At 36.9% G+C, this 12,899-nt stretch overlaps 1 protein-coding gene across 1 annotated transcript in view; it reads left to right on the top strand.

The window, feature by feature from the left end:
* CYYR1 (cysteine and tyrosine rich 1) overlaps positions 1-12,095 on the top strand; it is a 78,866-nt gene extending 66,771 nt beyond the window's left edge. The window contains exons 3-4 of the mRNA XM_080654288.1: positions 3,781-3,938; positions 9,748-12,095. Coding sequence (XP_080510414.1) covers positions 3,781-3,938; positions 9,748-9,881 — 292 coding nt within the window. The 3' untranslated portion in view covers positions 9,882-12,095. The remainder of the gene's footprint in view (positions 1-3,780; positions 3,939-9,747) is intronic.
* The last annotated feature ends 804 nt before the right edge of the window (positions 12,096-12,899 follow it).

Here is a 12,899-nt window from a genome sequence, read left to right as displayed (position 1 = left end):
AGTATCAGACAATATAGGGTGGATGAACTGTATTTCCTTTTCAAAACCTGAAATTTCCTGACTTATGAGACATGCCTTGGCCACAAGAGGTTGGGATGAGAGATTATGAACCCATCCTAGATAAGTATTGGGTGGATGTTCACATAGCACCAAGAATAATAACTTATGACATGAAATTTGGGAGGAGAGTCATAAGCACCAAACGGACCTTCATTTCATTAAGAAAATTGGGGGGCTTAACAACTTGGCCAAAAAAAAAGGTTACTCAGCTAACAGTTGGAACCCAGGAAATCTGGCTTCAGAAGTCACGGGTTTGTTGTTTTGTTTTTAAATGTTTTTATTGAATGCAGAGAGGAAGGAAGAGGGAGAGAGAGATAGAAACATCAATGATGAGAGAGAACCATTGATCATCTGCTTCCTGCATGCCCACACTGGGGCTGAGCCACAACCCAGGCATATGCCTCAACCAGGAATCGAACCATGATCTTCTGGTTCTTAGGTTGATGCTCAACCACTGAGCCATGTAGGCCAGGCCAGAAGTCATGGTTTTAAACCACAAGGACTTTTCTTACTGAAGCTTATCCTGAAAGCCTCTACTGTCACAGCAGAGAGAGACTGCGTCTCAGAGCTGAAAGCATGAGGATTTTGTAAAAGCTCATACCCTTCCATGTAAAACCCCAGATTCCAGGAAACTGGCAGCCTCTCATACTCCCAAAGTGTGAAATTGGAGGATTTTTTTAAAGAGAAACGTGAAGAGCTACAAAGGAAAAAAGTATGGGAACTGACCTCAGGTGATCCTGTAAAACTCGCTTGCCCGATGCTGGCCTTGCACACTGAACTTCAAAGCAGATAGTTAGTGCCTCTTTTATAAATAGGAGGAGATTAGGGATAAACAGACATTTAAGGAAAATATCAAACATGAACCAAATCAGAATAAACAACCAGTAGAAAGCAATCTAGACAAGGTGGAGGATATACAAAGAGTAGAGAAAATTTCAAATAATATATTAATACCTTCAGAAATTAAGAGAATTACATCCATGAAAACGACCCTATGAAAAGGAGGGAGATTGCAATAGAGGATACGATAGAACACCTGGAAATTTAAATTATGATAGCTGAAATTTAGAAGTTCAATAAAATATTGGAAGATAAGTTAGTAAAATTCCCCAGAAAGTATTTCAAGAAAACAAATAGGTATAATAAACATTAAAGAATTTATTCAGGAAGTTCAGAGGCTTATTTCAGAACTAGAGGCCCAGTGCACTGGTGGGGTTCCTTGGCCTGGCCTGAGCTCTCTCACAATCCAGGACCCCTTGGGGGATGTTGGAGAGCTGGTTTAGGCCCGATTCCCTCAGGCCAGGCCGAGAGACCCCACCGGTGCATGAAGGGCCTCAAGTATGCATGTAAGATCTTTAGTTAATCTCTTCCCGCCCTCCCCTCAGCAGCAACCTAACCCATGGCTGATTCTGCAAGGAATTGGGCTCCCTCCTCTACTGGTCAGAGCATCTGCCCCCTGGTGGTCATTGCACTTCATAGCTACTGGGCGAACGGGCAAACAGTCAGACGGTCGCTTAGGCTTTTATATATATAGGTAGGCTTCCAGAAAGAGAAACAGAGGACATGGTGGCAAAGAAATTGGCAATTTATGAAATGGACTCAAAGCTGAAGAAGGTGAGTCTCGGACATGAAAAATCTTCAGTGTCTAGCCTTCTTTTTTTTTTTTTTTAATCCAAGCATTTTATAGAATTTCAGAATACTAGGAGTAAAAAGAAAATATAAGAACTTCAGAAAGGGAAAGGAAAAAACAGTATCACACCAAGAAAAGTAAATAGAATGCTATGGGATTTCTCTACAGCAATCCCAAATTCTAGAAGACAATGAAAATGGCTTTTATATTTGTGAGAAATAATGTATTTCAGCTTAGCATTCCATACCCAGTCAAACTATCAAGTGAGTGTAGCATTAAGTCATTTCCAGACATGCAAGGACCCTGAAACATTTATTTCCCTTAAACCTTTCTTTAAGAAGCCACTCAAGAATGTGCTTTAGTGAACAGGGCAGTTCACCAAGAAAGAGAAAGAATGTGGTCCAGACACTTGACATCCATGGACCATAAGCAGGTCTAGAAACAGTTCCAGGTTCAAAAAGCACCACTGGAGATGGCAGGCTATGAAGGAAATCACCATGGGGATAAAACAGAACTGATAAAGTGATTGTTACTGTGTTTGAGAGTTTGAAAATAGATGATAATTGAAAGATTTCTAAGTATTTGGGGACAGAGAAAGGGGAGTAACAATAGGTATATGTAAAAATGGGAACTCATGGATATACCTTACAAAATAAGCATAAGAGAAATGAAAGGTAACAATGACTCAGAAGTAAGTAATATCATGTTTATATACTATATACTGATGACTGATTTAATGAAGGATTAGATTTGTCTGAGGAATCTACAATCCCAAAAACTGTAAGAAAAGCCAATAGCTAATGCGTGGAAATAAAATTTTTTGAAGGAATATAATAATATTTTTGAGAAATAGGAAGAAAATACTAAAAAATGCCAATAGAGTTGAAAATGCTTGCTTCTGGAGAGTACACAAATTAAAATTTGCTTTATTTTCCTATCCTACAAGGTAATCACTATCTATACATTCAAAAATTTGATTGCTAAAAATACAATTTATCCTCTTTCAATCATTCTGTTGATACTGGTATTATTCTGTTGACATTTGATTTTTCATTTGTTGTATTATTATTCAATTAACCATGTATCCTGAACATCTCAATTTATAGACCTCTTTACCTTTTTAAACCATTGTATAGGATTCATTCTCTATGTATTATATTGTTGTCAGTTTTTGTCAATTCCCTTTTTAGGGACATTAGGGTGTTTCTGGTATTTTGCTCTTAGCAACAACACTTGGATAAATATTCTTAGTACATTATTTGTACCTATATGTGTTGTATTTCTTTAGGATGCATTGCTACAAATGATATTGCCTGTTGAAAATTTACATATTGATAAAAATTTCCCCCATTACTTTCCAAAATGGTGGACAAATAGATTCATACAAATCATATTCTCTACACAGAATAATAATATTGAGTCTTTCATGCAGTATTTTTTCTTTCTGTGATTTTGTTGCATGAGAAAAAACTTTCTGTAGAGAAACATTAACATTGATAAAATAAAGGTTTTGTTTACATTGTTCCTGAATCTAATGGGAATCTGTCATAACTGTTCTCTGTATAAATTTTTTAAATGTTTGTTTTTCTTTTTCATTAAGAAAAATAATTCTAGTTCTACTATATGGAGAGTTTTAATGAGGATAAATGTCAAACTGTATTTAATATTTTTACATGTATCAAGTTGTCTTCATTAAACACATATACTCTACAGAAAATAGATAAATTATTTGATGTTTAAGTACATGACAGAATGTGTGTGTGTGTGTGTGTGTGTTTTTAATTATTATTTTAGAGAACGTATCTGGAGAATTGTGGTTTTTATAAATACCTGAATTTTTAAAATCAGAATCTGAATGATGAGTTTACTGTTCTGGAAGAGGATTCCCTAAAGATTTATAACTTCCATTTATTCATTGGAATGCACAAGACTATTTAACCAAACCAGGGAATTATCTTTTTTGTTTTAACATTCTCCTTAAGAACATTCATAAAAAAGCACTTGTCATATAGTCATTGAGCTGCATTTGAAAGTCTGAAGAATCCTTATGAGACTTTTTAACAAATGTACTTTTGTTTTTCCTTTTTTAGGGGCACGGCGATTGCCGGTATTGTGTTTGGAATCGTATTTATCATGGGGGTCATTGCTGGAATCGCCATATGTATCTGCATGTGCATGAAAAACAATCGTGGGACCCGGGTGGGCGTCATCAGCACCGCCCGCATCAATGCCATCACCTCCTATCCTGGTAAGCAAAATTGCTCACTTCTTCTCAGGAAAGAGTCATGCTCTACTCCTTGGAGAGAGGAAACATTAAAGAAACTCACTGGAATAATCTTCGAGTATGTAGTGTATTTCTAAATTAATGTAGATTGAAAATATAGCTTTCATTGGTGATTACTTAGATCCAAATAATAAAATCCACCTGATATTTGAAGATATTCATATTTTCAATGGCTGTCTCATTGACTACAATGAACAATCTTCCAGTGTATCTACCTGCCACTGGGGATCTGAGCCTGCATGTGCCCTGACCAGGAATTTAACATTGACCTCCTGGTTCATAGCTTGATGCGCAACCACTGAGACACACCAGCTGGGCTAAAATTAATTTTTAAAACATTTAAAAATATTATTTATAAAATTAGAAGACACAAAATATTTTCATGTGAAGTATTGTTTTTTTTTCGGGTTTGAACTTTCTATTTCACACATGCAAACATGTTTTTTATATGTTATAGTGGCATCATTAATACTGGCAGATCACAGAGGCGTGTTGCATTTTTAGTAAATGTATGGTTCGCTGAACCGATTAATGCAAGAAACATAATAAACCTTATGGTAGAAGCATTTTTACTGCAAAAAGACAAGGTCTTCGAGACATAATGTGCTTGATTACTTCTCATTTACTTCTCAAAGACACTAATTAAGCTTTTACTTAAAGGATAGGGAAGCAACTCAGAGTAGAATTGAATGCTTTTCAAAATCTTCCATGTGTAGAAATATAAAATGTTTTTACCCACAGTAATTAATTAACCCTGTGATAATAGAGATAGTCTGGAGCCACATAAGTGAGTAGAAAATAATTTAGCCAAGGTTATAGTACCCCTTGGTGAAAGTGTTCAGTGGGGAACCTGACAGTGAATGTAATTACTCTGCACTGGGAAGGAGATTACCAAGAAAAGGTAATCTGCCATCCCTGACCCTTTGGACAGTGACCTTCTGAAATTGTTTGGGGTTTTTTATTCCTGTCATGTTGGGTAGAATGAATGATGTCTGTTTAATTACAACTGTTTTTAAAACCATCTGTGTGAAAATAAGGATTATTATTCCAGTCTTACATTTCCACTACTTGCCAGAAATTCAATATAAACAAAGAAAAGTGATCATATTAACCCCCTTCTAAGAAGTTGGCTTGGATTACACACAACTGAAAGGAAATAATACAGAACGACCCTAACAAGAGAAAAAAATCAAATTCCAATGAAAGGAAAACAAGGCATTTTAACACTATCAAGAGAGTTGAGATTTGAAGTGCATTACTGAGTCTCTGATGATTGATTGATAACAGATAGATATTTAGATGATAGATAGATGATAGATAGATAGATAGATAGATAGATAGATAGATAGATAGATAGATATAAACAATGGAGGATAGGGAGGCCCTTGCTAATAGAAAAATGCCAAAGGATACATGTAGAAAGGAGTTGTGGAGTTGGAAAATTTATCATTTTAAAACCATCCTAAGAAAGATTTAGGACAAGAATCATCAATTTATGGTATATCTGGGGGGAAAGATTACAGAGGATCAGGATATGTGCATGTTCTTCAAGTATCTATTTCCAGATTCTTGTTAATTATAAAAGTGAAGAAACCCAACAACATCTTGACCAGGACATAAAAACTAATATCACCAAAGAAAGACAAGTGGACATCTTACATCTTTGGGTGCTGCTCTGAGGGTGACACAGCTTCATCTGTGTAGTATTCTGGCTGGAAGTTCACAGCCTGAATCTTAGCATGAAAACTTATCTAACAAACCCAAGTTGAGGAACATTCTGTAAAATAACTAGCTTGCAGTATTTAAAATCTCTTGGAAATATTTCATTAAGAAATTAACACTCCCGCCCTGGCCAGTTTGGCTCAGTGGATAGAGTGTCGGCCTGAGGACTGAAGGGTCCCGGGTTTGATTCCAGTCAAGGGCATGCACTTTGGTTGCGGGCACATCCCCAGTAAGGGGTGTGCAGGAGGCAGCTGATGGATGTTTCTCTCTCATTGATGTTTCTAACTCTCTATCCCTCGCCCTTCCTCTCGGTAAAAAATCAATAAAATATATTTTTTTAAAAAGAAATTAACACTCCATTTGAATCATTGAACTAGTATTTGAGGGCAACCTTATAGGAATATGTACAGGACATGGAAGACTTACAACTACTCATCTGAGGAGGAGTTGATGATAAGGTGTCTTCTAATTGTGCCTATTTTTTAAATGAAATAAGAAGCAAGTCTTACACTAAAATTAGGTTAAGGAAGTGTTTGTAGTTAAGGAGAAAGAAAAATGCATGAAACAGTAATCTCAGAGAACGGAGGGGTGCTGAAATACTTAATTTCCAGGCACCACCAACAGTCTGCACACTTAAGAATCAATCAGTACAATTGTGCATTTTTATCCTCATATTCTAAGCTCCTGGATACAGAGCTGGATAGCTAAAATGTTGGATTTAATTAGGATTGGAGTTTCCTCAGGCAATGGGAAAAGAAAGAGAAAAGAAAGTTGATGATAGATGCACAGAAATGATTTCTGTGATGGACCATAAATCTAAGCTGCATAAAGATATGAAGACAGAAAAGAGGTGACATCAGTTAAAATTATCATTTTTTAAATGTCATCAGTAAATTGAAAATCCAGGTGAGGTTCAAGTTGTTTTGGAATGTGTCTTCTAGAAAGATAAAGAGTTGTGTTCAGATTTGCAAAATGGTAGTATTATTGGTTACAAAGTGAGAAAATCATTTTTGAGAGCAAAAATGTCCAAAGGACTGAGAAGTAGGGCCACTTGTGTTAAAGAATGACTAAAGCAGATAATTCAGGTGATAACAAACCAGCGCCATAATGTAAGCAGTCTTCAAAATGAAGACTACAAAATGAGCAGAAGGGAGGAAGCTTTTACCAGGTAAAAAATAAAAACAAGGAAGATAAAAATAGTAAGCGATATCCAATTAGGTGATTCCTGGAATTTTATTCTAAAGAACCAATTTAAAATAATAAGAAGTCTATGTGTAGAAAGACATTTATCACCCCATTATTTATAATAATAATAATTTGTTGATCTCAAAACAAGAGAATGATCAGTTGAATAATATGCAGCTATTAACAATAATGTTTATGAAGAATATATAGCACAATGAAAAGCACTATGTTATAACACAAAGTATAAAAAAGCATATAACATTTTATATGACCACAAGGATATAAAAAACAAATGACTAGAAGAGAATATATAATCTTTAGTTAATTGTGGTGACAAAATTATAGATGATTTTTCTGTTTGCAATTTTTCTAAAATAATGTTGCATAGTTTTTATAACACTATGCATCTTCCTTTTACATTTGCTTTAGAAATGTTGGCCTGAGTGGGTGAAAAACATTAAATTTCTTCTATGAATTCATAGCATCCTTACATTTTCTAATATTGTAGACAACTATAATGACATTAAGGATAAATGGCATGCCTGCTCTACTTAAATCAGAAAATTGGAATATTGGTTATAAAAGAATTTCTAAGGTACCCTATCTCCATCTGCATCCATATATCTTTTAGAGATGACTTAACCTTTAAAGAAGAACAAATCCTTTTAGAGTTAATCCGGAATTCTAAAAATGGATACCGTGCAAAGTTGCTTCCTACTGAAACCTTATTATCTGCAAGAAAGAAAGATAGCACAGCCCACAGATATACAAGTATTATTTCAAAAATGTCTTCCAGTAGCTGGTACCATAAACGATGTGCCATGTCTATTTCATGATGGATAGTCCAAATATCACTCTTCAGCATTATATTATCACTTCATCAAAATTCAAAGGCTAGATGAATGCAAGAACACTGTTTCATATGTTAGATTTTCTTGTTCAACATGCAGCTGTGTAAACCATGGGGAATCTCACTGAAATGTCCTCCGGCAGTTTTTATGCAGATGGCAAAACATAAACGCTTTGTTACCGAGGCATAGCCGCATACTGCGGCTTCATGACAGAGAATGATGCAGTCAATCTGTAGAATCATTAGGTGTGCGCTCCTCACATGGGAGGCAGGGAAAAGCCTCGATGTTAAAACAACTTAAAACCACATGCTGAAAAGAAGCAGTTCAATGGGTATCCAGCTGTAGCTTCCTATTGTACATGGAGGCTGCATTTCTTGGAGGAAGTTCATTACAAATCTCTTTTCTCAGTCCTCCTGGACAGAATGAAGCAAAGGAGTGGGCGTAATGCAGAGGGAATGTGTGATTAGACTCCACAGGCGTTATTCCATTTGAGTGTAGAAAGCAAGGCTTGAAATAGCCCAGCCTCCAAAGGTCTAAAGAAGCCACGGGGAAGCTGTAGTTATCATTGCTGCTTTCTCTACCAAGCACTGTCCTTGTCAGAAGCCCTCAACCTGCTCAGACCACTAGAGACTCGCAGAGCCTTTGCTGACCAGAGAAATCCTTGGAGGACATCCCACCCAGTATTATGTCTCGATGTTCCTCTTTTCTTAAGTGACTCAATCCCACTTCCTCATATCCCCGAGGATAGGCAGATCTGTAAATGGTTCAAGTCATCCAACTCCTGGTAAAGTCAGCCAACTAAAAGGGATAGAAAGAAACAGTTTGTGTTTACCAATAGGGTGAAGCTGGTGTTTGCTCAGGCATATCTGTCAGAACACTGTCAAATCTTATTGGTACAAGCACATTTTAGAAATAAGGTGGTTGAAATGGTCCACCTCCCATGCTAGTATTAAGAACCTGGCCTTTGGTTTTGTTTTGGCTTTATTATGACACTAGGCTACATTCACAGTAAGCAATTCGACATGTCAATTCCAAGTAGAATCATGATCTAGATGATGATTCAAGTACTGGCAAGTCATCAGAGGGCCTGGTGAGGGTTTGCTCAGATGTTGAAGAATGGCTGGGTTCTTAAAGATACGATGTACTCAAGAGGTACCTCTCTTCAACCCTAGAGATAGGGTTGAGATCACTACAAAACAGACATCCATACATAGCCATAATAAAGTGTATTAAATGTGATTTAAAAACACACTGAGATATATTTCAATAAAAAATTAAGAAAATTTTTCAAATAAAATTTAGAAAACTAAATTCTTCATCCTTATTTGCAAACATGTTTATCCTCTTTTTTATTTTTTTTATTTTTCTTGTTCTTGTAATGGCTCTATGACCTTCCAAGTATGGGAGCCCAGTACTGTGTGACCAATACTTCAACACCTTCTTTTACTCTCCACACCTTTCTCCACCTACCCAGTCATCACCTCAGTGCTCAGAGATGTCTAAGGGCTCTTATGATCCACACCCGCCCCCCACCCCCACAGACACTGCCTTATAATTCCTCACATAGCTCTTACATCATCTCACTTTTTCTTTGATCCACCTCAATTCATACTGCAAAGACACATTCATTAGAATATTTTTAAAAATCTCTTGATGATTGTACATTGTTCACTCCTTGTGTGATTTTCAAAGTCCACCATGATGATAATACTATCAGATTCCTCAACATCTTTCCCATTTCTCCCCTCCATGTACTTCGTGCTTTGTACAAAAATGATTTCCTGTTTCTTTGCTTTTGCTCAAACTTGAATTATCCTCTAGCCTCTTCTCTGTCTGCCTAAGCCACCAACCCTAAATACTTTAACCAATGGCACTCGGCCCTCAGCCTGATAAAACTCAGATTTTTGCAGGCAAAAATTATGTCCCCTCTCAAAGCACCCAGCCCAGTGTCATAAACATGGTGGATTCTCAAATATTTGCTACCTGCCTGATGCCCTTTTCCTTTTCTTTTTCAGTGGCACCACCTCCCTATAGTTACAACCATGAGATGGAATACTGTGCAGAACTGCCTCCTCCCTACTCCCCAACCCCACAGTCTTCAGCACAGCGTTCTCCACCCCCTCCTTATCCTGGACACTCAAGGAAATAATCTGTCTCCCTGAAGAGAGTATGTGCCTGCCACACGTCTTGCCATGAATAAAATGCCTACACTCAGAAACAGACAGGAAAGGACTGCTGTGAGGAATAGTCCTTTGGGTCAAACAATGTGTCAAGTGCAATGTCTAGGCTAAGAGATAGGGGTTTTTAACCCTTCTCAGAGCTGACCCCATCTGGAGTATTATGTTTGGTTTGATGCAACCACATTTGAAGAGATCTACTGAACAATGTAAGCACATTTGGAGGAGAGCAATGAGATTGACAAAATACCTGGAGATCATGTTGCTCATGGAAATTGCAACACTGATCCAAAAGGAAGATTTATGTAAGACAGGACTACATAAAGAAACCACCAGGTTCTGTATTCCAAGTAGCTTTAAGAGTCAGAACTGGAATGATCCATTCTTCCGTTCATCAGTAAATGCTGATCAAGTGCATAAGAACCTACTCTGTGCCTTATACTGTTGGAAGCACTGGATGGAAGTTACAGGAACTTTGGTTTCGGGGCTTTTGTGAAGCGCCCTGTTTCCAAGGCTTCAAACAGAACCTGGCTGACGATCTGTGAGAGATTTGCTCTAGAAGGGTTAGCTCATACAAATGGTCGAGGGTGGTTCTGCTCATGTTACATGCAGGTGTGGGGTAGATCTGTGTGCCTCCAAAAACAAAAACTACTGGCATCGTTGGGTCTTGCCTATTTAATTTGGATCAAAGGGATTCAAAGTTGCTTGAAGCCAAGAACAATTCAATGCTAATTACTGCCACCTAAAAATCATCTGGCTTTACTTAGTGTATTATGACAAAAGTTATTTCAATGATGGAAAAAAATGTATGAAGTTCCATAAGCAACAAATTCTTCACTTCAGATTAAAAGGTCACAAGCCAAATATTTTCTTTTTGGGTCAGGAAGAAAAATCTTAGAACTTGACCATGGAGATATACAGGTTTGCAAAAAAGAAGAGGAAGAAATGAAGATGGGGTTCTGTTCTGTGGATTTCCATTCATCCATAGCTTAGACAGATTTCTATTTCTCTTTTGTGATATTTTAATAATCTATTCCTTTGAAAAGTTCATGGAAAAGGTAGGATATTAATACCAAATTGTTGCCTTTTGCCAAAATCCAAATGTTATCAAGTGCCTATATTTAGGTGTAAACATTGTTAATAAATAATTCTAATGTGCCATATTTTTCTGCAAGTGGCCTTAATATATATGTTTTTATGTTGGACTTTTCATGTATTTAAAATTTACACTAAGAAAATATTGGAACTAGATTATTAAATTTTTGTATCACTTTGCAATTAAATCTATAATGTTTAATCCAACATCATTGTCATGTTTCAGTGAAACCCCAAAACAGTGCTAAGAATTTACTGAATAAAACAAAAGAAATGCCTTAAGATATAAATTATAGTTCCCATTCTTGTAGTTGGGAAAGTTAGTAGCTAATATACATAGCACATTTTACTTACAAATACATCTATCTGACTGAAATATGGTTTAACTGCCAGTGAGATTTAAAAACTAGTGAGTTTTCAATGACTTGCTTGGTTTTAAGCACTGACAGTTGTCTTACTCATGAAGACAGTGCATTCAAGAGTTCCAGCCTATTCTAGTGACTGAGATTTAGCACAATTTTCACAGTACATCCGCTTTCATTCATCTCTCTTCTTTGCAAGTGTGATCAGACCCAATCCCACTGAAGCTGTGCAGCTCAAAGCACCAGGGTCTCTGTGACTGAATTTCAGAATGTTGGTCGCAAATGCACCATATATTTCTTAAGAAAAACAGCGAGGAAAAGACCAGTGGAAATTGAATTCTCATCATCTTCACCATCAATAAACATTTATTACATGCCTACTATAGTCTGCAATCATTACCCACATAGGAACCATTTCTGTCCACACCATCTCTCTTCTTTGAATTGTTTTATGGCCTCCCGTAAAATATATCCAAATCCATAGACCTACCAGAGATTACTATTTTCATTATTTGTATTTAGTGTCACAATAGCATAAATGTGCACATTATCAGGATAGACTTTTGGAGTTCACTGATTATTTTCATAGATGAAACATCTTGGAGGGAAATAGTATTTGTTGTGAAAGCTTTGAATTATGATTATTTAAAAACTACTGTATTTGCTGAGGCCAAAATGTTTACAATAAGCAATAAAATGAAACAACCCATTATAACAAGGGTTATATTTTAATTGTGTCTATTTTATTTTGCCCTCCCTTCCTGCTGATCTAGCCTTTTTCTTCTGTACAGAAAACGCAAGACTGGAGCCAGATAGACTTTATTTTCAATCCTGTCTCCTGCCTATATGATCTAATACAGGCCACTTCATCTCTCTAAAATGCAACTTTCTACTCCGGAAAATGTAAATCATACAATGGGCTTTAATCAGGTTTTGTGCAAACTGGATGGATACATACAACATTCTGGCACATAGAAAATGTTCTATTAATATTTGCCAAAAATACATTAACAAAAGAATGACAGCCTCTCGGACCGTGCTATCCAACACATTAGCCACCATCTACATATGGTTATTCAAATGTAAATGAATTCAAATTAAACTAAATGGCAAATTCATTTCCTCAGTCTCACCGGCCACATTTCAAATGCTATACAGCCTCAGATGGCTACTAGCTCCCTTATTGGGCAGTACTGCTCTAGAAAAATCCTTTATGTGAAATGCAATGAGGTAGCAGGAAGGAGCTGAAAAAGAGAGACCTCTATAGTCATCTATTCCAGGAGTTGACTTTGTCAGCTAATGGCGATGTCCGTCACCAGCGTATGTGAAGAGGCTATTGCTCTGGAAGTAAGGCTGTGACCTGCAGGAGAGCTCATGAGCAATGAGAAGCCTACACGGGGCCAGGGCTGAGGAAGCTATTATAAGAGTCGATGGGCTGAATCTAGATGACAGACCCTGGGCCCAGCCCAGAAGCTGGTGAGACAGGACCACAGCCTATTCTCAGACTCTAATCAATTCTGCAGCTGTCCCGCT

The sequence above is a fragment of the Plecotus auritus genome, assembly GCF_963455305.1.
Source record: "Plecotus auritus genome assembly, chromosome: 2".
Classification (NCBI taxonomy): domain Eukaryota; kingdom Metazoa; phylum Chordata; class Mammalia; order Chiroptera; family Vespertilionidae; genus Plecotus; species Plecotus auritus.
This window is presented reverse-complemented; position numbering and strand designations above follow the sequence as displayed.